At 44.9% G+C, this 21500-nt stretch overlaps 1 protein-coding gene across 1 annotated transcript in view; it reads left to right on the top strand.

The window, feature by feature from the left end:
* The first annotated feature begins 8073 nt into the window (after positions 1 to 8073).
* LOC109309602 (probable ATP-dependent RNA helicase DDX60) overlaps positions 8074 to 21500 on the top strand; it is a 92454-nt gene continuing 79027 nt past the window's right edge. Inside the window, exons 1-8 of the mRNA XM_019534344.1 lie at positions 8074 to 8370; positions 8479 to 8548; positions 12089 to 12266; positions 15026 to 15367; positions 16445 to 16564; positions 18594 to 18767; positions 20088 to 20246; positions 20642 to 20783. Coding sequence (XP_019389889.1) covers positions 8088 to 8370; positions 8479 to 8548; positions 12089 to 12266; positions 15026 to 15367; positions 16445 to 16564; positions 18594 to 18767; positions 20088 to 20246; positions 20642 to 20783 — 1468 coding nt within the window. The 5' untranslated portion in view covers positions 8074 to 8087. The remainder of the gene's footprint in view (positions 8371 to 8478; positions 8549 to 12088; positions 12267 to 15025; positions 15368 to 16444; positions 16565 to 18593; positions 18768 to 20087; positions 20247 to 20641; positions 20784 to 21500) is intronic.

Genomic DNA, 21500 nt, shown 5'->3' with positions numbered 1-21500 from the left:
CCTGACCAGTCTCTCTCTCTCTCTCCCATCTTCTCCTCCCTCCTCTCCAGCTGCTGCATCTGGTCCCCTCCCTCCCTCTCCAGCACATGAGGCTGCTTTCACAATGCTGGATGCTCGCCAAGCCCCCCAGCTGGCTGCCCACTCCATGCAGGAGGCTAGTGTTGCAACCTGCACAGGGACGCCACATGATTCCCTGGGACCTCCCCACAACCCTTTACAATGTTCTTATGACCTACTTTTGCGTTGCGACTCATGGGTTGAGAAACACTGGATTAGATGACCTCTGGAAGTCCTTTCCAGCCCTGCTTCTTTATGATTGTAATAGTGTCATGTGTCTAAAAATGTAGAAAAACACCCTGACCTCTGTGAATTTTCATTTGCCCAGAATGGCAAGTACAGGGCACTTAAGGAAGGGTCACTGTGCTGAAGATCTGGTACTGCCTCGGTCCTGCCTGTCTTCAGGCAAAATTTGACTGCCAGTGAAGCCAACGAGAAGGTTTTCTGAGTCGGGTGTAGGTGGCCTTACAGGCCAAAGGCACATGCACACAAGGAACATGTGTACGCAGTTGATATGTATGACAATAATGGGTCTGCATGGGGAGTTGTCATAGAGGCAGAGTGATTATTATTTTGCACTGCCGTAAGTGCTGAATGCCCTTGGAGGGTTGGGACTTAATGTTGTTAGCCTCAGCCTATGTCTTTGTCAAAGAGTTGGTATTTTGTATCGGCCTCATTCAGTGAAATGTTTTATCTTTCTGAAGTTAGTGGGAATTGCATTTGCTTGCGTACTTTGCTTAACTGGGGCAAAGTTGTTCCTTGGAAGTTAATGGGATTCTGCATATGCAAAATATGCAGGATCAAGCCCCAGAGCAATGGCTAAATAATTCAAAACAGTGTTTCCACTTCAGTGAAAAACCAAAAACAATCAGTTTTTCACTTTCTTTTTTCTGCCTTTTATCATGACCAAATACATACAAAAATGTAGTTGAAACTCTTTTGGAATTAACTTTGTGTATTTAAAGGTGATAGGGATTGCATTTCAGATTTAAAGCTGTGAGGAACACCAGATCAATGTAGTAGTATGTGACTTCTGCATATTTTTAAACTATGTGTAACACTACAAATAGTGTATACCATGGGCTACTGGTGCCCCCCCCCCCAACACCACTCAGTGACTGCGGGGGAGAGAGGGAGGCCACAGCTGATCTCACTGACCAAAGAGCAGCCACACCACTTCTGGAAATCCTGCAGCCACTTCTGGAAGAGACATGGCTGCTTTTGCTGGCAGCCCCGCTCCCTGGCCGGTGTTCGACCGGAAGTCCTGCTTGCCCCCCTGTCCATTGCCTAAACAGGGAGCGCGGCCTGATGGGGTGCACCAGCACTGTTGGGGTGCACATACCTACCCTACACGTCACCCCTATGCATCGCCACTGGTGCATACAATCTGTTTTGTTTCCTTTAATCTTTTACGTGTACTAGAAATGACTGCTTTGATAATGCTAATATTAGGGCTGCCTGCTGGGAGCAACCCAGGATCCCAGCTGGCAGCAGCTCCCCAGAGCCGGGGCTGGCTGCAGGTAGGAGAATCCAAACAGCTGTGCTGGGCTCTGGGCAGCTCCGGCATCAGCTCCACACCTGGGTGGGGTGGGCAGTGGGGGAGGGGCCTGAGGCAGCACAGCCCCGGTCTCTCCCCAGCTCCAGGCATGGAGGTGATGAGCCCGGCACGGCTGTTTGGAGCCAGCCCGGGCTCTGGGCAAGTACAGCAAACAGTGGGCAAAGTGCAAACAGCTCCACTAGGCTGCACAGCTTCAACATCAGCTTCGTGCTGGTGGTGATTGCACGGGCACCTCGGGGTGTGCTGCACTACCCCACTGTCCGCCCCAAGGTGCACACACAGTTGCTGCCAGCACGGAGCTGATGCTGGAGCTGTGCAGCCCAGCAGAGCTGTTTGCACTTTGCCCGCTGCTTGCTGCAGCTGCCTAGAGCCCAGGCTGGCTCCAAACAGCTGCGCTGGGCTCATCACCTCCGTGCCGGGAGCTAGGGAGAGACTGGGGCTGCACTGCCTCAGGCCCCTACCCCAGTACGCGCTCCGAGATGTGCCTGCACATGCCGGTGTGGAGCTGATGTCGGAGCTGCCTGGAGCCCAGCACAGCTGTTTGGATCCTCCTGGCTGCAGCCAGCCCCAGCTCTGGGGAGCTGCTGCCAGCCGGGATCCTGGGCTGCTCCCAGCAGGCAGCTGGGATGCTGCAAGCCCTGCTGGGAGCAGCCCGGGCTCTGTCACTGGCAGCAGCTACTCGGAGCTGAGGCCTGCTGCAGCCAGAAGGCTCCAAACAGCTGTGCCGTGGTGTGCCAAGCAAAATGGCCTCATGTACCACGCCCGGCATGCATGCCAGGGGTTGCTGACCCCTGTTCTAGAGACTCAGCTAAACAGTTTAATCAATATTGGGTGCATTTACACATGCATTTGATCTGGGAGCAGTTTACTTACATGTAAACTACTCACAAGTAAACGCTCCCAGCCAGGCATCTAGACGTGTAGGGAAGTGGGAGCAGATTTGCTTCTCCTAGCAGCAAACTGCTTCTGCTTCCTGGGGCCCTGCAGCAGGCCCCTGCCACCCCCAGGCTGGAGGCCATCTTGAAAAGCCAGTCCTTTTCCCTGTTCCATGTCCAGCCACTTGCTTGGCCAGGAGCAGTGTGCATAGCACGGGGGCAGCATGTGGCACAGTCTCTGCTTCCCCTCGCCATGGCTGCTCCAGCCCCTGCCCCAGCAATAATGCCCAGCACCCCGGGCTCCTGCTGGCCACTGTGCTGGCCATGCTGGCCCACCCACCACAGAGACTGCCATCTGACCTACAGCCATCTGGGCCCTTCCAGCTCCCCCATGTGCAGTGAAGACCTGGCCAGCCTCAACATGCCATCCCAGGACTGCTGCCATTGCACAGCTATGACCTGGACCCTGTCTTGCTGGCCCAACCCTGGCAGGGACACCAATAACATGCTTCTGGTCATGCCCCCCGGCCTGGGTTTATACAGAGGCTGCCCAGCTCTCCTCCAATCCAGTGACTCCCTTGTGGTTGTGTGACTGCCTAATTGGGCCTGACTGCATCTGCTGGCTGCTCCACAGCCTGCGCTCAAGCCCCTTAAAGTGGTGGGCATCAAAGGTGCTGCACCACACCATGGCTGGCTGGGGCATGAGGATGTGTCAGTGGGGGGTCTGCCTGCTGACTAGCCAGGTGGGTGTGCACTGAAGCACCCTTGCATCCAAGCCAACCCCTTCACGGCATGTTGAACTGGTGGGAGCAGACCCCGGCTGGCAGGCTGACCCCTTGCCCCCTGCCAGCCGGGTCTACTCTGACGTGGCTCAATGTATTGTAGCCCCAGGTGCATGTTCAAATGTGGTGCCTAGGAGCAATAAACTCTGGTGCAATATGCACTGGAGTTTTTGCATGTGCATTAATTGCACATATAGACATGCCCACTATGTCTCTCAAAGAACCTCTTTAACATGCCAATATCATGCTTCTGAACACGATCACTGGGGCTGTCCATGCCCAGCTGTGTCTCCAGCCTCATCGCCTCTGGGCCTACCAGGCCAGGTGGAACTGGTGGCTGCACATCATCCAGGCCATCTGGGATGATGAGGAGAGCCTGGAGGCATTCCACAGTACCTGGTGCACCTTCCAGGAACGTCTGGAACAGCTCCACCTGCACTTGGAGCAGCAGGACACCACGATGTGGCAGCCCTCCCTGTCGACACCTGGCTGGCCATTGCTTTGCTCAAGCTGGCCATGCCCACCAGCCTCTGCTATGTTGGCCACCTCTTTGGCATGAGCAGTTCTACCACTGGGGAGGCTGTCCTGGAGGTATGCAGTGCCCTCCAGGATGTGCTGGGGCACAGTGTGCTCCATGTGTATGACCCCCCTGGTGATGGCAGCAGGATTCTTTGCCCTGGTGTTTCCCCAATGTATTGGAGCCCTGGACGGGACCCACATTCCCATCACCTGCCTACTCTGAGGCAACAACCCCTACTACAGCTGATGGGGCTTCCACTCCATTGTGTTCCAGGACATTGTCAACCACCATGGTGTTTTCACCAGCATGAGTGCTGGCTGGGCAGTGCCCGCAATGCCCACATCTTCCAGAACTCTACCCCGCCAGGCCTGGTGCAGAGTGGGTGCTTCGCACTGGGGGTGCTGGACCTCCAGTTGTATGCTGTGGTGGTCCTGCCCCTACTCCTCCCTGGGCTCATGCGGCCCTCCACCAGCCACCTGGACCCCTGCCGGGCCCAATTCAACAGGTGTCTGGCCTGGACCCGCAGCCTCGTGGAGTGCATCCTCACTTCCCACCTTGAATTCACTGAGGCCAGCATCCCCTAGGTCATTATCGCTGCCTGAATGCTGCATGACATCTGCAGAGGTGTGGAAGGAGCTCTTTTATAGGGCCTGGATAGAGGAGACACAGCGAGCAGGACCACCAGCTGTGGCAACAGTGACAGAAGCGGGCTTCCCGTGCTGAGGCCCGGGTGAGCCACACACCCACCAGCAGGGGCTAGGGCACCAGGTGTGATAGGTGCTGGCCAACTACCTCCTCCTGCACTCCCTGCTGTAGCCCGTCTGGACAGCATGGACCCCCACCCCACTGCCCACCCCCAGCACCATGCTCACTTCATACAGTTCTCAGAAAAAACACTTTATTGCCATCACACAAACAGACCTCCCCCTCCCCAGTCTCCCCAACACCAGAGTCTGTCTTCTCTCCCTCCCCAACAACAGTGCTCCTCATCCACTCATCCCACCCACCCACCACCGATAAAACACTCTATTTCCTGTGTGAACTGTTTACAATCTTGAGGCAGAGCTCGGGGACAGGAAGCCCACATGCCCTCATACTTGCTCACATGCTGGCTCTGGCCTTTCCCCTGAGCCTGGTGGGTGGGGGGCTCACCCAGGGGTGATGGCAGCCACAGGCCAGGGCCAACTTGGCTGGCATGTGGACCTGGCCATACAGCAGGCAGGACCTGCTTTGTGGCCATGTGGAGCTGGGGTGAGATGCGGGGCTGGGCCCAGGATGGAGGGGCTGGGTGGTGGGGGACCCAGAGTGGGGGCTGGGTAAGGGTCTCCTGGCCTGTGTAGATGGCATTGGACCTCTGCTCAAGCCCACAGGCGGGCCTGCTGCTGGGCAGTGGGCATCTGCCAGGGACCAGGTGGGGCTATGGTTGGGGGCAGGGTAGCAGGTGGCTTGAAGGCAACCGCCAGGGCCAGGGTGGTGTCTAGTACCTGGCGTCCCTCTTCCATGGCCTCCATTGCCCTGGCCACAAGTGCAGCCTGCTACTGCAGGGAGTTCACATACTGCTCCTCTAGGGCCAGGAGCTGCTCTGTAAGCTCCTGGTCTGCCTGATCCCACGCCTCCTTGCACCAGTCCTGGATGTCCTCACAGGTGACATCCTCTGCCTGCCACCTGTCCTGGTGAACAACATCCTCCACCCACCACACCCGTGTGACCATCAGCCAGTCTTCTGAGGCTGTGTCTAGCTGGTCCAGAAGGAGGATCCAGTCCTGGGTCCTCCTCCTGTGGAGCTGAGCTGGTCCCCACAGTAGGTCACCCGGGCAGGCTTGGGCCCATGTGGCTGCCAGCTGAGCCCCCTGTACCTGCTTGCTTCCCAGGGATTGGCAGCCTTCTGGGTACTGACTGCAGGCAGCCTACCTCCCTGACTCCATTCCTAGCCCAGGACTGGCCAGGCATCTGGCAGCACGTGCTGCTGTGGCTCCAGAGCCAATCCCCCTGCTTCTCCTGCAGGCCAGCCTGTGTCCTGTGTTGCTGCCAAGTCCACAACACCCAGACTCGGGGGTGTGGGGCTCCCAGACAGCTGGGACTTGGAGCTGATGGCCATGGTGCCCTGGGTGCACCTGTCCACCTGGCATGGGATCCTGAGGTTTGATGGCGGAGCTGTCAAAGCAGGTGCTGGCCTGGGCTCCTTGAGCTGCTGGAGGAGGCTGGGGGTGGGCAGCTCAGCAGGATGGGCTGCTGGCTGTCCATGGCCCCCCCGCCCGGTGACACATCACTGCAGGTGGCAGGCTGAGCGGGGATGCAGGCAGGCTTCCCATGCTGCAGTATGCAGCATGGCTGTGGCCTGGCTCCTGGAGTGTGAGGATAGCATCTAGTTGTCGCATAAAGGGAATGGACTTGAGAGTACTCCCTGACAGATGGATGTGGTTGGTCATGGTGACTCACTGTGCCCACAAGTCCTTGACCTCTGTGTGGCACTGCTGTGTCAACAGTCATGCTCGTTCTCCTGCATGTGGCCTGACAGCCTCTCATAAACATGTGTGATGGCTTGCCCACCCCACACGAACTGCCTTTGCACCTCCGCTTCACTCCACACTGCCATGAGGTCACCAGTCTCCTCCACTGGCCATTTGGGGTCCTGGGAGGTGGTGTGTAGCATTGGCAATGATTCTGTTCTGGCTCCCATGCTGGCTCTCTGGGCAGTGCAGGGGCATGGAGTGGGACTAGCAGCTGTGCAGCAAGGTGACTAGCAGCTGCATGGGAGTAGCAGCTGTGCAGTACCTGCAGGGTCCAGGCAGGCTGCTGGTGTTTGGATGAAGCCAAATGGAGCTGGCTCCAGTGGCCAGGACCTGGCTGCAGCTGGACCCAGATACTGAAAGGCCTTGCAGGAGTCTGCTGCACCCTGTGGGGCTGGACAGTGCAGCCCTGGTATCTGTGCAGCACAATGGTGCCAGGGAGTGGCACTGGGGTGCAGGCAGTCTGGCACAGCTGGCCTGCAGCCTGTGCAGGGGGAGCAGTGCCCAAGAGTCACCCCAGGCTCCCTGCACATATGCCTCAGGGGTCAGACTGCTTGCAGACTTTTAAGGGCCTGGAGGTGGGACAGGCATAGATTCTGCTGAGCCCTGGGGCAGGAGAGGATCCTATCCCCAGGGCTCTGGGGCTAGCCTGATGCTGGCCCCCTAGTGGCAGTGCTGACAGAAGAGATTTGCTCCCAGTTGGCATTTATACATGTGCTACTGTAAATACATGTGAGTAAATTTGCTACTTTCATTTGCAGGTAGTACATTTACTCATGAGTAGCACAGTTTACTGTGCACTAAGCATGTGCATGTGTAGACACACATGCTTACTGTACAGTAAACTACACTACTGCACAATAAAGTGTCTCAACTAGATGTACGCATTAATTTGTAGCCAAAGAATTATTTTTTTATCCCTTGGTATCTTTTTTCCCAGTAGGGATGTCTCCCTATTTAATATTGATTTTCTATGACTTTTTTTTTACTGATGAATGAATGTGTATGGAGAATTTAGGTGATAGCATTAACGTATCCAGATATCTAGCAAAAAAATAGCTAAAATTGCCATGTATTTCTAAGTTTCAAAAGTGTGTTTGCCTAAAACTAATCTGCTGGAAAAAGGAAATTGAAAGTACTTAGGTGGAACAAGTTTTCACTGCATTAGTCACACAGTAAATGGTAATTTAGAATGGCCCAGACGCTTGCCACATCTCTTACTAGGTTCCTGGAGTTAGTTTTTTTTGGTAGAAATCTGTCATATATTATATAACTTTGTGATTTTAATGTTATTTGTATGCCTCTAATGACCTGAATAATTGTTGATGCTATTCCATATTATTGTTAATTAACTTATTTGACTCTATGTTCTTGAATAGATAAGTCCACTGCAGTTAGTTTATTTAAAATTATAGAAGCTAGTGGAATTAGGATTTTAATTGATTTAAGTTTGCTTATTTATTAATTTAATTTAAACATATAAAGCATATAGGACTTTTTTATTTAAAAAATTCAATGCAGTGGAATTATAGGTCTATGGTAGACTTCAGTGACAAATATGTATAATACATGGCTTTGCTTCCACATCTGTATTTATGTTCATTACACAATTCTGAGAATTATTGCAAAATATAAATAGCATTGAGTAGAATTGGTAGGAAAATGGAAAAAAATGTAGATAAGCTGTATCATTTAATGAACCAAAACTAAGAACACATCATACTGTTTGAAAATGTACTGGTGATGACATACAGTTTCCTTTTTAGATCTCAGAAAGAGTCTGGGATGGCTTCTGCAGAAACTGTTTTTGAGGAAGATGTTAGTGATGAGAGTGGGAGTGAAAGGGACAGCAATGAGGATGATGAGACTAAATTAATGGATAGTTGTATGGAAGACACATTTTCATCATATGAAGTAGAGGAAAGTGAAGAAGAAGAAGAAAAAGAAAAGGAAGGAGAAAACAGAAGTTCTGGTGTGCTGAGAACCGAAGGAGAATTGTGGCAGGTTTTGGAAAGTGAAAGAAAAGATTCCAGAAAACTCTTGGACAAATGTGGTTCCCAAAATCCTGGTGAGAATTTCTAGCTCATGTTGATTTCTATAATTCCAATATTATGTTTTATTACATTCCTCTCTCATAATTTATTGATGAGTAACTATTGCCATATATTTATTTTAGAACTAAGAAAATGTCTTGTATTTCTGAAGAAATTGTCCTTATATATTTGGAAATCTATATCACAAGCTAAGTAAGTATTGAGAGATTTACGATGAATTAGTTTGTTAGGAAAATGTTTTCATTAAATCCAGTACATGGCATTGTCAGCATAGTGTAATTATCTCATACCATGTCTTTGCATTATTGATCCTAGCAGGATCTTTAGAAATGCTTGAGTCTTATTTCTTTCATCCTGGGTGTGTCTTCACGAGATGCTTTACTGCACATTAGACTAATGCACATTAGACTAATCTAATGCACAGTAAAGCATCTACACATGTGCAGCAATTACTGTGCACAGTAATTGCTTCACATGTACTACTAATCTAGTCTAGATTAGTCTAATGAGCCATTTTCTAGTACCTGTAGATATAGGTACTAGAAACCAGTGCATTAAACTAATGTGCTAAAGCACATGTGTAGACACCTAGGCAACAGGGAGCCACAGGGGGTGGGGAGAGCTGACCCGGGTCAGTGGGATGCTGCCTCCCAGCCATGTGGAGATTGGGACCCATCCTGATACCCATGTGGCTGGAAGAGCTGTCCTGGCTGCTGGATAGCTCTCCCCAACCCTGCAGAGATCAGAACTAACCCTTGTTTCCCCTGCCAGCCTGGGACTGGCACCTGGGGGACCCTTGTGCTCCCCCTGGCTGCTGCAGGAGGGCAGAGCAGATCAGGAGCAGCCCTAAACTGAATTTTGCTTCTGACTGCCGCACATTCATATGCGTGTGCAGAAAATTCAGGTGCATTAATTGCATGTGTTGACATGCTTCCCCCCCAGTACAAAAATGATTGGGTCTAAGTGATTGGTGGTTAAGCTAAAACAAATCTCATACTATTAGGTAAATAGCAGAGGTGTAACTAGTGATTTTTGTGTTCTGGCCAAAGATGGGAGTCTTATCTGATCCCAACACCTAGGCTTCTGCTGCCATTGTTGTGCTAGTTCCTGGAACCCTCTCTGGTGGCTGCTGCCACAGTACAGTACAGTATTCTAACCCACTACTGTTGCCATGGGATTTTGCACTGTTATTTTGGCACACCTAAATCAGCACCTGAGACTGGTTCCCCAAGTCTTCTTAATGGGAATAGGATGAAGGGATTTCATAGATTCCATAGACATTAGGGCTGGAAGGGACCTTGGGCAATCATCGAGTCCTGCCGCCTGCCCCAGGGCAGGAAGTCAGCAGGGGTCATAGGATCCCAGCAAGATAAACATCCAAATGTCTCTTGAAGACAAAGTAGGTGCTTGAACCACCTTTGGCGGCAGTCTATTTCAAACTTGGGGGGCTTGGACAGTAGAGAAGTTCTTCCTTATGTCCAGCCTGAAATGGTCATGGAGGAGATTGTGACCATTCAATCTTGTCATCCCTTGGGGTGCTCTGGTGAACAGACATTCCCCTAGATCCTGGTGAGCACCCCTGATAAACTTCTGGGTGGCCACCAGATCACCCCTGAGCCTGTGCTTTTCCAGGCTGAAGAGTCCCATAGCTCTCAGCTTCTCATCATAAGGTCTGTTTTCCTGACCTCCGATCATTCATGTGGCTCTCCTCTAGACTCTCTCAAGCTTCTCCACATCTCTTTTGAATTGTGGAGAGCAAAACTGGACACAGTACTCCAGCTGCGGCCTTACCAAGGCCGAGTACAATGGGAGAATGAGGTCCTGGGATTTGCTTGAGAAGCATCTATGGATGCAAGCCAATGTTTTGCTTGCTTTACTAGCTGTAGTGTCACATTGATGGCTCATGTTCATCTTGTGGTCAGTCATGACCTCCAAGTCCCTTTCGTCCATAGTGCTAGCCAGCGTAGCACTGCTGAGCCTATAAGCATGCTGCAGGTCTTTCTTCCCAAGGTGGAGAACCTTGCATTTTTCAGTGTTAAACACCATATGGTTCTTGTCTTCCCATTTTCTGAGCCTGTCAAGGTCAGCCTGGATCACCCTCCTGTCCTCAGGTGTGGACACTTTACTCTAACGCTCCCTGCAGGTCCAGACCAGTGCAGAGTATTCCTCCTTGGAGGTGGATCCAGTCCTCCCTCCTTTGTAGGCCTTTTTTTTTAGATGCAAGAGGTATGCTAGTTCCCTGCAGAGCCAAGGGGGCTGCTGTGCCCTTTTGCTGCCTTTCCTCCATGATGGGATAGACTTTGCCTGTGCATCCAGGATCAGTCCCTTGAGGAGCAACCACTCATCCTGATCTCCTCTCCCAGTATCTCACAGACAGAAAACATTCCTGTATATTTTAAAACTTAGACTCTTTAATACAAAGAATCTCAAGTTTTAAAAAAACAACATTGTGCCAAAGACAGCAAACAGAAGAGACCAAAGACACCAGCAGCAGCATGGCCTCCTGCAGTGGCAGGGAGTCTGTTAGGTAAAATACATCCACATAATCCAGGAAGTAAACTTTGCGCCATATTAGAAAAGAAGGCAAAAAAAAAGTTGTCCTTCTCAGTTTTACCTGGGGGAAATATCTGCCTGACACCAAATCTTTTTAACCTCAAGCATGTGAATAAGACATGTCAAGCAGGTACCTAAGAGATTCTCAGTCCATCATGACTGGCCACTTCTTGGTAGTAGGATGCTTCTCCCAACCCATTATTTCTCCCAACTGTATGTGGTGTTGAGAGTGTAGGTAATGGTCACTATTTTTTCTTCTTATAAAATTCATCATTAGCCAAAGAAACCCATTTGTCTAATACAGGGGTTGGCAACCTATGGCTCCTGAGCCATATCTGGCCTGAGAAGGGATGGTGTGAGCTGGGACAGCAGAGCCATTCAGCAGTGAGGAAAATTGAGAGCAGGGTGAATTGGCAGCAGCCATGTCACAGGGAGTAGGCAGCCTTAGATCAAGCTTCAGTCTAATTTAGCACACAACAGCTCAAAGGTTGCAAATTCCTTGTCTAAAATGTTAAAAGAACTCCCAGAGGTCTACCGTGAAATCAATCATGATGAACTGAACTGTTGTGTATAATGACTAGGAATCAAGGAAGGGGGTGCACAAAACAGACATTGTGGTTGCAACCTTTTGAGAAACAGCAACAGCAGGTATATTGATACTGGGCACAACTACATGTTCATTAATGCACTTCAGGTAATGCGAATTAAATCTAGTACCTCCCTGGTGAGGTACAAGAAAAAAGGCACATTAGCTTATTTTAATGTGAATTAGTTAAAGAGCACAGTTTTTGTTATGCTTTAATGCACATTCAAATAGGCTAATGCATTGAAGTGGACATGGAGACATGCCCAATGACTGTGAAAGTTGATTTGGTTTAGATAGCATGATGTCGAATACTGACAAAACTGTTCAGTATGATGAGTGAGAGAGTGAATGAATGAATGCATAAGCATGCAAACAGCTTATGCCTAATTTTAGATCCAAGGAAGATAGTTTAGTTCTGAATCAGCCTGTGCAATTAATTTTGGTAGATTTTAAATAATTTAAATATTTTTTGATCAGTTAAATCTAGTAGTAGTCAAATTTTCTCCCCTTCCCCTCTCCCCAACAATTTTTATTTGTACAGGATTATGTACATGCTAGTTGATTACATATATACTGTTTTTCTTTTCATGCAGGCATGTCAGCTTACTAAATGACTTTGTTGAGTCTGAATTGTTTGTGATTGATGGGGATTCTTTACTTCTCATGTGGTTATACAATGATAAAGAATATCTACCCTTCTTTTATCTAGTTGAACGCTTTCTGCTTGATTTCACTCAAAAAGGAGGAAAATATACAATTGTCTTCTTCAAGGTACTAAAACAACACATTATTTACATATATTTTAAAACACTGGACAGTTTCAAGAGTAATTGTTTGATTGTAATGAAGGAATTTCATGTCTAGGTTTTTTTTCTCTTAATCTGGGTTAATTAAGGACCCAGCTATGCACCATCAACTCCAGTCAGCCAGCAAACCCTCTTCTAGACCAGGGTTAGGCAACCTTTTCCAGCTACGGGCCAAAATGAGCCTTACTTTCTTATTGGTTTGCATTTCCTTCCTCTTCAGGGAGAGTAAAAGCCATAGAGTGATACTTCCTAGAATAATTATATATAGATATATACAATTGCTCTGTGTCCCAAAGACGCATGTTGTATACCCTGGCTCCATCTATCCCCGACACATGTGCACAGGGTTTGGAATCCTGGCCTACAGCATTCCTCTAGAAGGATTTTTGCAGATTAGCAAAGTGGATTAAGGAAGAAGAAAAAGGGTATTCTGTCTTCTTTAACTGACATATTGGGAGTATATTATTTGTAGATTAAACTTGCCTCTGCTCACAATTGCTTGACACTTCCCCTTACAAGACTTCATTTTCAAGTGAAGAAATATAATGTATTTATGTAATTAAACTGTACCAAAATGCATGTACACAAAAGAGATGAATTAAGATTGTTCAGGGAAGCTTAATTCTGGCATTTCTTAACTCCTGGGTGCTTGACTTTGCAACCTGAAATTACTTTAAACATAATTATTTTTTTGATGTGATATATCAGTCACATCTTTAGCTATATGAAGATTTTTCTTTGGTAAATACTGCATTTACTTAAATATAAGATGACCCTGATCATAAGACAACTCCCCAATAATTATATTCTATATACAGAAAAATTATAGATTTGATATAATTTTCCAGATATGGAATTTAATTATTAAAAGTTTGTCTTGCGTTTGTTCCCTTTCCGCTGCTACAGCGGGGAAAATAAATCTGTGGGGTCAGGTAGCCCCTTTGCCCTGTGCCTCCTGAACTTCTTCCCTCTGTAGCCCCTTTGCTCCTTTCTTACTGTTAGATCCTGCTCTCTCTGAACATATGGAAGTGAAGAACAAATTTGAAAAAAAAATGACCTGGCTGTAATTATTAAGGCTGTAATTATTAGCATATAGTACCCATGGACTTAGTTCATCCAGCTGTAACTTTTAGCAGAGATGATCCAGAAACATACTCTTAAGTAACACTGTGGCATGTACTTACATATAATACAATTTTGCGGGGCGGGGGTTCTTGGAATTTTTTCATTCCAGGTCTGATTAGCCAAATCAGTTCTGAATCCTCTTGATCGAGCAAAACTCAACTGATCAAACACCATATGTGGTACTACAACCAGCAAGTATCTTCCACCCCCAACTTTTCAGCCCAAGGCTGAAAATACTCCCAAATCCACTGGCAAGCATCCTGCATGAAGACCCACGCATGGAGGACTTGGGTTTGGATATCCCCAAGTCTAACTTGCTCTTAGCCAATGGCCACAGGAACAAGCTAGGGAGGAGTCCCCAATTTCTGTAAAGCAGGCATGAAGCTGAGAGCCACCTACTAGAAGCTGGCCACTGGGGAGCTAATTCCAAGACATGTAGGGAGCCCTGTCTACAGTACATTATATAGGAGTACACCCTCTACTACACAATACTATTCAAATCTACCTTGGCCTGGGCAACAGACCAGTGCAGCTTGATCTGGGCCAAAAGGCTAGGAGCTATGTATTATATTAGTCCAAAGCCAAAAGGCCCATGGTTTACCGTATAGTTCACTGGGGTGGGCCCCACCAGAGTCAACAGCATTCATGCCATGGTGATTTCACAGCTCAGCACTGTTCAGTATATGTGTGTATTCCAGAGACCTCCTACAAGGAACCCATGTACTAATTAGCCTTTCACTCATGACTGGAGCCAGGCGTTCTTTTCATAAGTCTTGTGATCCTCCAAAAATGTATTTGCATATGAGGCATAGGACAACCTGGTCTGGCTTGACCTCATGGAGTGTGGGGCCACACTAATTGTATGTGACAGGCTGAAAAAGAGAGGCCAACAGAAAGATTCTGGTTGAACTGTTTGGGACCCTGTTTGCTGATGTTTGCCAGACATTTAGGGCAAGTGAACAAACAGGAATCACTGGAAATGAGAAAGAAAGGCACAGCCCAGCTATAAGAGTAAAGAGAAAGTTGAAATATATGTGATATAGTGGCTCACCATGAACTGAAAATGAGTCGGATCTTAACAGGACTGAATTCAATGGGCACTACCATATATCTTATTCAGATGGGTTATACTAACCTGTCCATCTGGTAGGTTCCTATCAGAATATTTTCCCAATACAAACCATGTACCTTACAGTCATACTCAATGATGGCTGCATTTAAGTATCTTCACAGTTGGTTCCCATTACTGAGCACATACTGCTTTGAGCAGCAGTTCAAATATAGGCACTGTATTTAATGCTATTTCTTTGTATGAAAATTTAAGATGAGAGGCTTTGTTCCTCATGCTGATTGCAGAGAAAGACCTCACTTTGTATTTGATTAATACAATAGTGCAATTTGTCCTATGAAATTTTCCTACAAAAAGAACAACCATATCGTTTTGTACAACATTACTAACAATGTACAAGCACACATCAGTAATATGCAAAAGTATAATATTTTAGCAGTCTTAAATTTTAAGCTGTCAGAGGCATATCTCGTGTGTGGGGAGCATAAATATTAAATAATAATCTCTATATTGTGTTCAATTTTTTACAGGATGCAGAACAACTGTATCAAAATTATCCTCATATCCTTTTCCTACGTACTACACTAATACAACACCTGAAGCAGAACACTGACATTGACAGTCATACAGAGTTCTTCAATTGTTTGTCACCAGAATGGCAGATTTTTCTCAAGGAAAGTTATCCGTACTTCATGATAATATCTGACACAGGACTGACCTCTCTCCAAACAGACTATTTACAAATACTTATCAGTCACACCTTGTCAAAGAAAATAAATGTTGTGCTCACTTCAGGACAGGAGTCTGATACTCTTAGAGTTCATGGATATCATGTCCAGAGCATGTATAAGCACAGGACATTTTTTCAGCAGGTAAATTACACTACACCTCCAGTTTGGGTTTATAGTCGAAAAATGTAGCATTTCTATATGGTATTATTAATTTAATTGGAATATTTCAGTGTAAAGCAAGTATAATGTTTGGCTCGCCTTTCATAGGAGGATTTTAAAGAGCTGAAAAAAGGGAAATTCCTAATCCTCCTTCTCTAAGAACATGCTTCGGATGCTCCATAGGACTTAGTACTATGTGGATCATCCATTGTTCATTGCCATGGGAGAATGGGGAGGGGGACTAGAGACAAGAGACCAAAGTGTTGCTGTAGCCAAAAGTAATCTAGTCCAACTAATCAGGTTGGGCTGTGGATTTGGTCCATATTAATGCATGGTCCAGTCCTGCTGCCCATATATCTGCTAGGAAGTACAGTATTTTCTAGAGAGCTGCACCGAAGTCAGTGGGGCTAATTCCCTTGTAAGTTATAGTAGAGTTAAGTACTCAGGTTATGTAATTTCCAAAGCACAGAACTTTCCCAAGCTAACCCAATAAATTAGTGGTAGGACCAGAAATAGATCTCAGACTTTCTGAATCCTAAACCTCAACTTTAATAGGAACAATTTCTTCTTCCCTAATGCCTGTATTCAAAGAATGTGGCTTGGAAGAAACATAGGTCATGCACTATAGCTCATATTACTTGTTATTCATAGGTTCCTCATGGTCTGGACTTTTAAAGCACCTGTTGAAATGTAGTTTATAAAGCAGCCTCAGGGACCTCTGACTAACTTTCTGTGTTCCAAAGCAGAGGAGATTCAAAGCTCAGTGACTTCAGTACCTCTCCATTTACTTTGGTAGCCTTAGATCAGGTCCATATTTTGGTTAATGTAGGCAGTAAAGGCAGTAACTGATAACACTAGAATTTAGGACCAAGATTGTGGTGTTCCTTTGTTGTAACAAAGGAATTTTCTTCAGAAGTGGTGTAATCTGCTGACTAAGCATGAATGTCTGTCTTCACTCATTTTCACCAGTGTTAAAAACTAATAAACTGGATATAATTTTGAAAATGTCATCTTTGTATTTCAACATATAACTTTATGACTTACCTACTTCTTGTTTAGCATCAGAAAGATTTTCAAAGTGCTTTGAAGACCCTGGTCAAATACTCGCAAAACTCCCAGGGTACAACATCGTGGTTTTATAAACATTTAAAGCTGAGCTTGAAAAATCTGCAAGAAGAGGTAAAAATTATTTTTCTATTATTTCTCCTGTTAAAGTGTGTTCGCTGTGGCAGTAGAATTTAGATAATGAAAATATGCAAGGCTGGGGTAGTAGGATAAATCAACAATGAAATGTAAAAATTGAATACTGATCCTGCTATGCAGCTTCACTACATCATACTCCAGCAGTCATTGTGCAGCAAGGTATTATGTTAGGAATCACTCAAAGGCAATTTTGTTTCAAGTGTGAATTTCATCCTGGGCCATGGCTTAAATCCTTGCCAATCCAACAGTTCCTTGCTGATTTTAAAACACAAGACAGAGATAGCTTGTATCCTGCAGAAGTGAGAAATCTCAGTCAGGGTGAGGTTTTCAAACATTTCTTCCAGATGTGAAATGAGATATATTTATAACAGGGAAAGGGAAGCAGAAACCTGAAATATCTGATTCTGCGTGGATTTGGAACTTAGCATTTTTAGTGGACATAACAGAATTGCTGAATGATCTGAATGTGAGACTCCAGGGGAAGTGAAAACTATTGCTTGAAATGTTCACTGATTTGAAAGCATTTAAGATAAAACTGAATGGTTTGATGAAACACATCACTGAAAAAAACTTGTCACATCTTCCTAGTTGCAAAATTATATTGAGTGAAGATGGAATCAATTTCACAGGGCAGGTTTATTGAGGCTTTGAATTCCAGGAAAGGTTTAAGGCTTTCCATAAGTATTCCATAAGATTATTGTCTTTTCCAAAACCCATTTGAATTTGACATTGAAATGTATTAAATGGGACTGGTAGATTTTCAAAAGCGATATATTGAAAGACTTACAAAGCAAGGGCCATTCAAGTTTAAAGAGTGTTGATGCTGGCATGAAAACAGTTTCTGGAAGCACTTACATCTGTGAACACTTTCTAAAAAATTATATTAATTAAGTGTAAATTACAGTCAAGATTGATTGATTATTACTTGCATCAGGCTTTAAGCAACATGAATACCTACATCCAGACTCTTGCTACTGCTCACACTGACTGTAGTGAATGCCAAATAAGAATGAAGGGAAAGTATGCAAATTATATTTCATCCTTTTTTTTGTTTTTCAAAATTTCATACAACTCATTCCTTCAGGCAGAATACCACTGCCCTGTAACCGAACTATGTTAATTCTGCTCCTCATTATTTAAAGGTCCATCTTCAAAAAAAACACTGGAGAAGAGTCAGATGAACACCTAACCTATAGCCGTGTGGTTTGAGAACTGTTATGTCAAGAGAAGACTGAGGGGGAATTTTATAACAGTCTTCAAATACCTGAAGGGTGGTTATGAAGAGGATGGAGATAGACAGGGCTAGGAGCAGTAGCTTCAAGCTGCATCAGAGGAAATTTAAATTGGAGATATAGGAAGAACTTTCTGACTGTGGGAGTGGACAAGCATTAAAAAAAGCTACCTAGAGAAGTTGTGGCATCTCCATCCCTGGATATTTTACAGAACAGATTAGATGAGCGCTTGGCTGGGATGATCCTCTCTTTAGCAGGGGACTAGATTAGATCATCTCATGAGGTCATTTCCAGCCCTACTTTCCTAGTATCCTATGATCCAAAGTCAGAAAGATGCAGGTTCAGACCCCTTTAGGTGAGGGGTGGAGAGGCCTGCTTTTCTGTTTCCTGGGAGTATTCTAATCACTCAGCTATGGGAGCTGCAACATGGGACCCTCCTTCTTCCCCTAACATACGCCAGTGTAGGTACCTGGCTACTGCAGAATCTACTGAGCATGCTCAGTAGTTTTGTGGATGCTTACACGTACACACTACCTGCGGAGGAGAATCATAGATTATGCCTAAGTGCGAAAGCCTAGGTGTCCAAAGCAAAAAGTGGTCTATTTTTTAACATTCTTATTCTGTTTTTAAACATTTGTAGGATTTTCGCTTCTGTGCATTTTTAGTTGCTGTTTTTCTTTACTAACTAAATTATATCAAAGAAATTTTCTTTATAATCTTTCTGTTTTCACTCGAGCAATAAATGGATATATTATATCACGTTATCACCGTAGGTACGCCAGACTGTCCTGCTGTTGAAGCGTATATGGCCAGAAGGATCTAACATTAGACAAGTTCTCTGTGTTCTTACATGTGCAGTGGGACTAAAAATGTACAGCCGCATGTTAGAAAATGCAAACGCTTCTGCAAAAGAAAAGAAAGGAAAAACAGAACACTTCCCTCAGGAGGTAAAATTTCTTTATAACTTTTTATCATGTTTTGGTCCTGTCCTGTTGGAGATGATTGTGCCTCCAATCTAGTTTTCTTGCTGGAGAAGGACCCGGTCATCCATTGTTCCAGACCATCCACTGGTCTAGCGAGCTTCTGTAAGCCATAGCATATGCAAAGAAACAAGGTCTGCAAGTGGATTGCACTAGGCCCCCTAATGCAGCTCCCAGAATCCCTATGAAATATGTGGGGTTTATAAGCGAATGCCATGGGTGCATCCATGAGAACTTTTATGAGGAGGAGGCCATGTGGTCATTATTATCTTCTCCTGTTCCTAATACACAGTTGAACAATAACCATTGTAGATGGAATATATATTTTTTCATATTAGCTGTTTTCAAGATGGGGTAAGGTCTAGATCCCTTCATTTTAAATACAGACACTTCTTCATATCCTTTTTGTATTTAGTTCAATATGGAAGCAAGGTAATTACATACATGTAGAGATGCAATCTTGTATGATTGCAATTACTTTTTCAGTATCTCTAAATTAATTGGTATTGCTTATACAACACAGATTTATACTCAGAATGTTTACCATATAAATGTAGAAAGCCTGCAGCCCTCTAACTAAACACTAGCTAGATAGCAGGATGGAAGTGCACCTTGTAGACTAACTGAATCAGAGATGCATAAGCTTTTGTGAGCAATAGCTCACTATCATATTCTGTAAAAGGTCATATGAAGAGCAGCTGGTTATCGAATAGGAGGAGTGATTTAAATACAAAAGGTGGGGAAGGAGGGTGGGAAAGGGAGGAAAGAAGGACAGAGGGCAGTGCTGAGTTTTGCATTCAAATTGATTTTTATAATTCCCTTGTTTAAGAGCACCTATTCTGAGGTTAGTGATGTAATGTCCAGGGAGGCTGAAGTGTTTTGCCACAAGTTTTTGTGTATTACTGGACTGATGTTAGATAAGTGTCCTTTCATTTTGTCTCACGGGGGTTGTCCTGACTGTCCAATGTAGACAGCAGAAAGGCCATCTTAAAATGATTTAATTATTATCCAGATAATTTGACAATTGGTTTCTTAAATTGAATCTTGATTTTAGTGGCCATGTGCTTCCTTTTGGGAAAGAGATTTATGCTGGAAGTGGTAATTAATCTTTGGCTATTTAACACAACAGTAATGTGTGTTATGAACTACATGTACACATTGTATAACAATGAAAGTTATTGGTTTCATTAACAAAGTAAAAGTCATGAATTATATTGTCGAAAAAGTAACAATAATAGTTATTTTTTCTGAAGTATACAACACCTCATGTTGGTCATGTCCCAATAGGAGAAGACTGGAGCATTAGCACTGGAAGATGCAGCTGACCTGTGCAGGATGCAGTGCCTTAGTGTGGCCTTTCTTTTTCATTTGTCTCTTTCACAACGAGCTCATATTAGGACTGCCCATTCCCATTGGACTCAACAGGTTTTACCATTTATAAATATGGTAGGTGTAGTTTTTGCTTGCCTTTTTTAGCATTAGGTACTGTTGATGACTGTGCCTCATTCTTCCTTTTCTTCATCAAACTACACCTGTTTATGATATGTGTTACAGTAATATGTTGGAAATTCTTTACATCTTTTAAAGTCACATACTCTTTGAGTAGTTTATTGAAGTAGAGTGGTCTGGGGCATAGGGGGCTGGGGGCAGGTGTGTAAAACCAGGGTTATATTTTAAATTCTGCCTCTGACTTGCTATGTGACCTTTGAGAATTAGTTCACCTCATGGTATATAACTTAACTAACTGTGAAAAGTGTCTAGCCATAACTTCTTTTATAAAATGCTTTAAGCTCTGCAGATGAAATGTTTTATGTAAGAATTCACTATTTTGTTTTTAATAGCAACAGCAATGTGCATATTTTGTTCTGAAGCAACTAACTGAGAAAAGTGACTGGAAATTAAATTTAACTTATCTGCCTGATTTAAGGGATACATCACTATTGAAGAATCTTGCATATTACTATGAAACAGAATACTGTACAGGTATTTATCTTTTTTTAATCATTTGCTTTTTTAAATGTCTGATTATTATTATTAGGCTGTTGTCAAAAAAAAGTACTATGGCAGTAGTTTTGCTATAGTATTAGATACAATAGTAGAGCTAATATATGGAAAAACAGCTGTGAGTCCAGCCACTTAAGACTGCCCAGACCCAGTTCCTCTTGCCATATGCTGACATACCCCTATGGATGTGCAGAGGGGAAGATAGTGATATAGGCAATGAAGTCTCTCTTCTAACTGGTGATTGTTTTAAGTTGAGGGGTGGGGGTGGCTCTGCACATGTCTTGTTTTGTCAGAATAGTACAAAGCAAGTGGAATAGTAGTCAGGTTTTGATGTAATGGCCATCAGAACTGTAGGTTAAATCTTAGCAGGTTGTATTGTTTATTTGTCTCTTTAAAATGTGACTTCTGTTTGTTCTATACTAGTATGAAATATTCCATGGCAATTTTGGTAAGAATAAATCAGAGGACTGGAAACATCTTAAAATATTGAAGCTGTGATTGTTATGTAATAACAGGGATCTGGGAGTTGAGGATTTAAGCATAACATCAGTGATCATAAGTCTTAGAGTTAAATGGCAATAGTCATTCTTCAGGCTGAGAATACATATTTGTAGCAAGCATTCCTCATAGAGTTCCACACCCTCTTTTACTGGTCAATTTGGGCCCGTGAAAGCTATTTCATTAGTAGAATCACTC

The sequence above is a fragment of the Crocodylus porosus genome, unplaced genomic scaffold (genome assembly GCF_001723895.1).
Source record: "Crocodylus porosus isolate Cpor-Errol unplaced genomic scaffold, CroPor_comp1, whole genome shotgun sequence".
Taxonomy (NCBI): domain Eukaryota; kingdom Metazoa; phylum Chordata; order Crocodylia; family Crocodylidae; genus Crocodylus; species Crocodylus porosus.
This window is presented reverse-complemented; position numbering and strand designations above follow the sequence as displayed.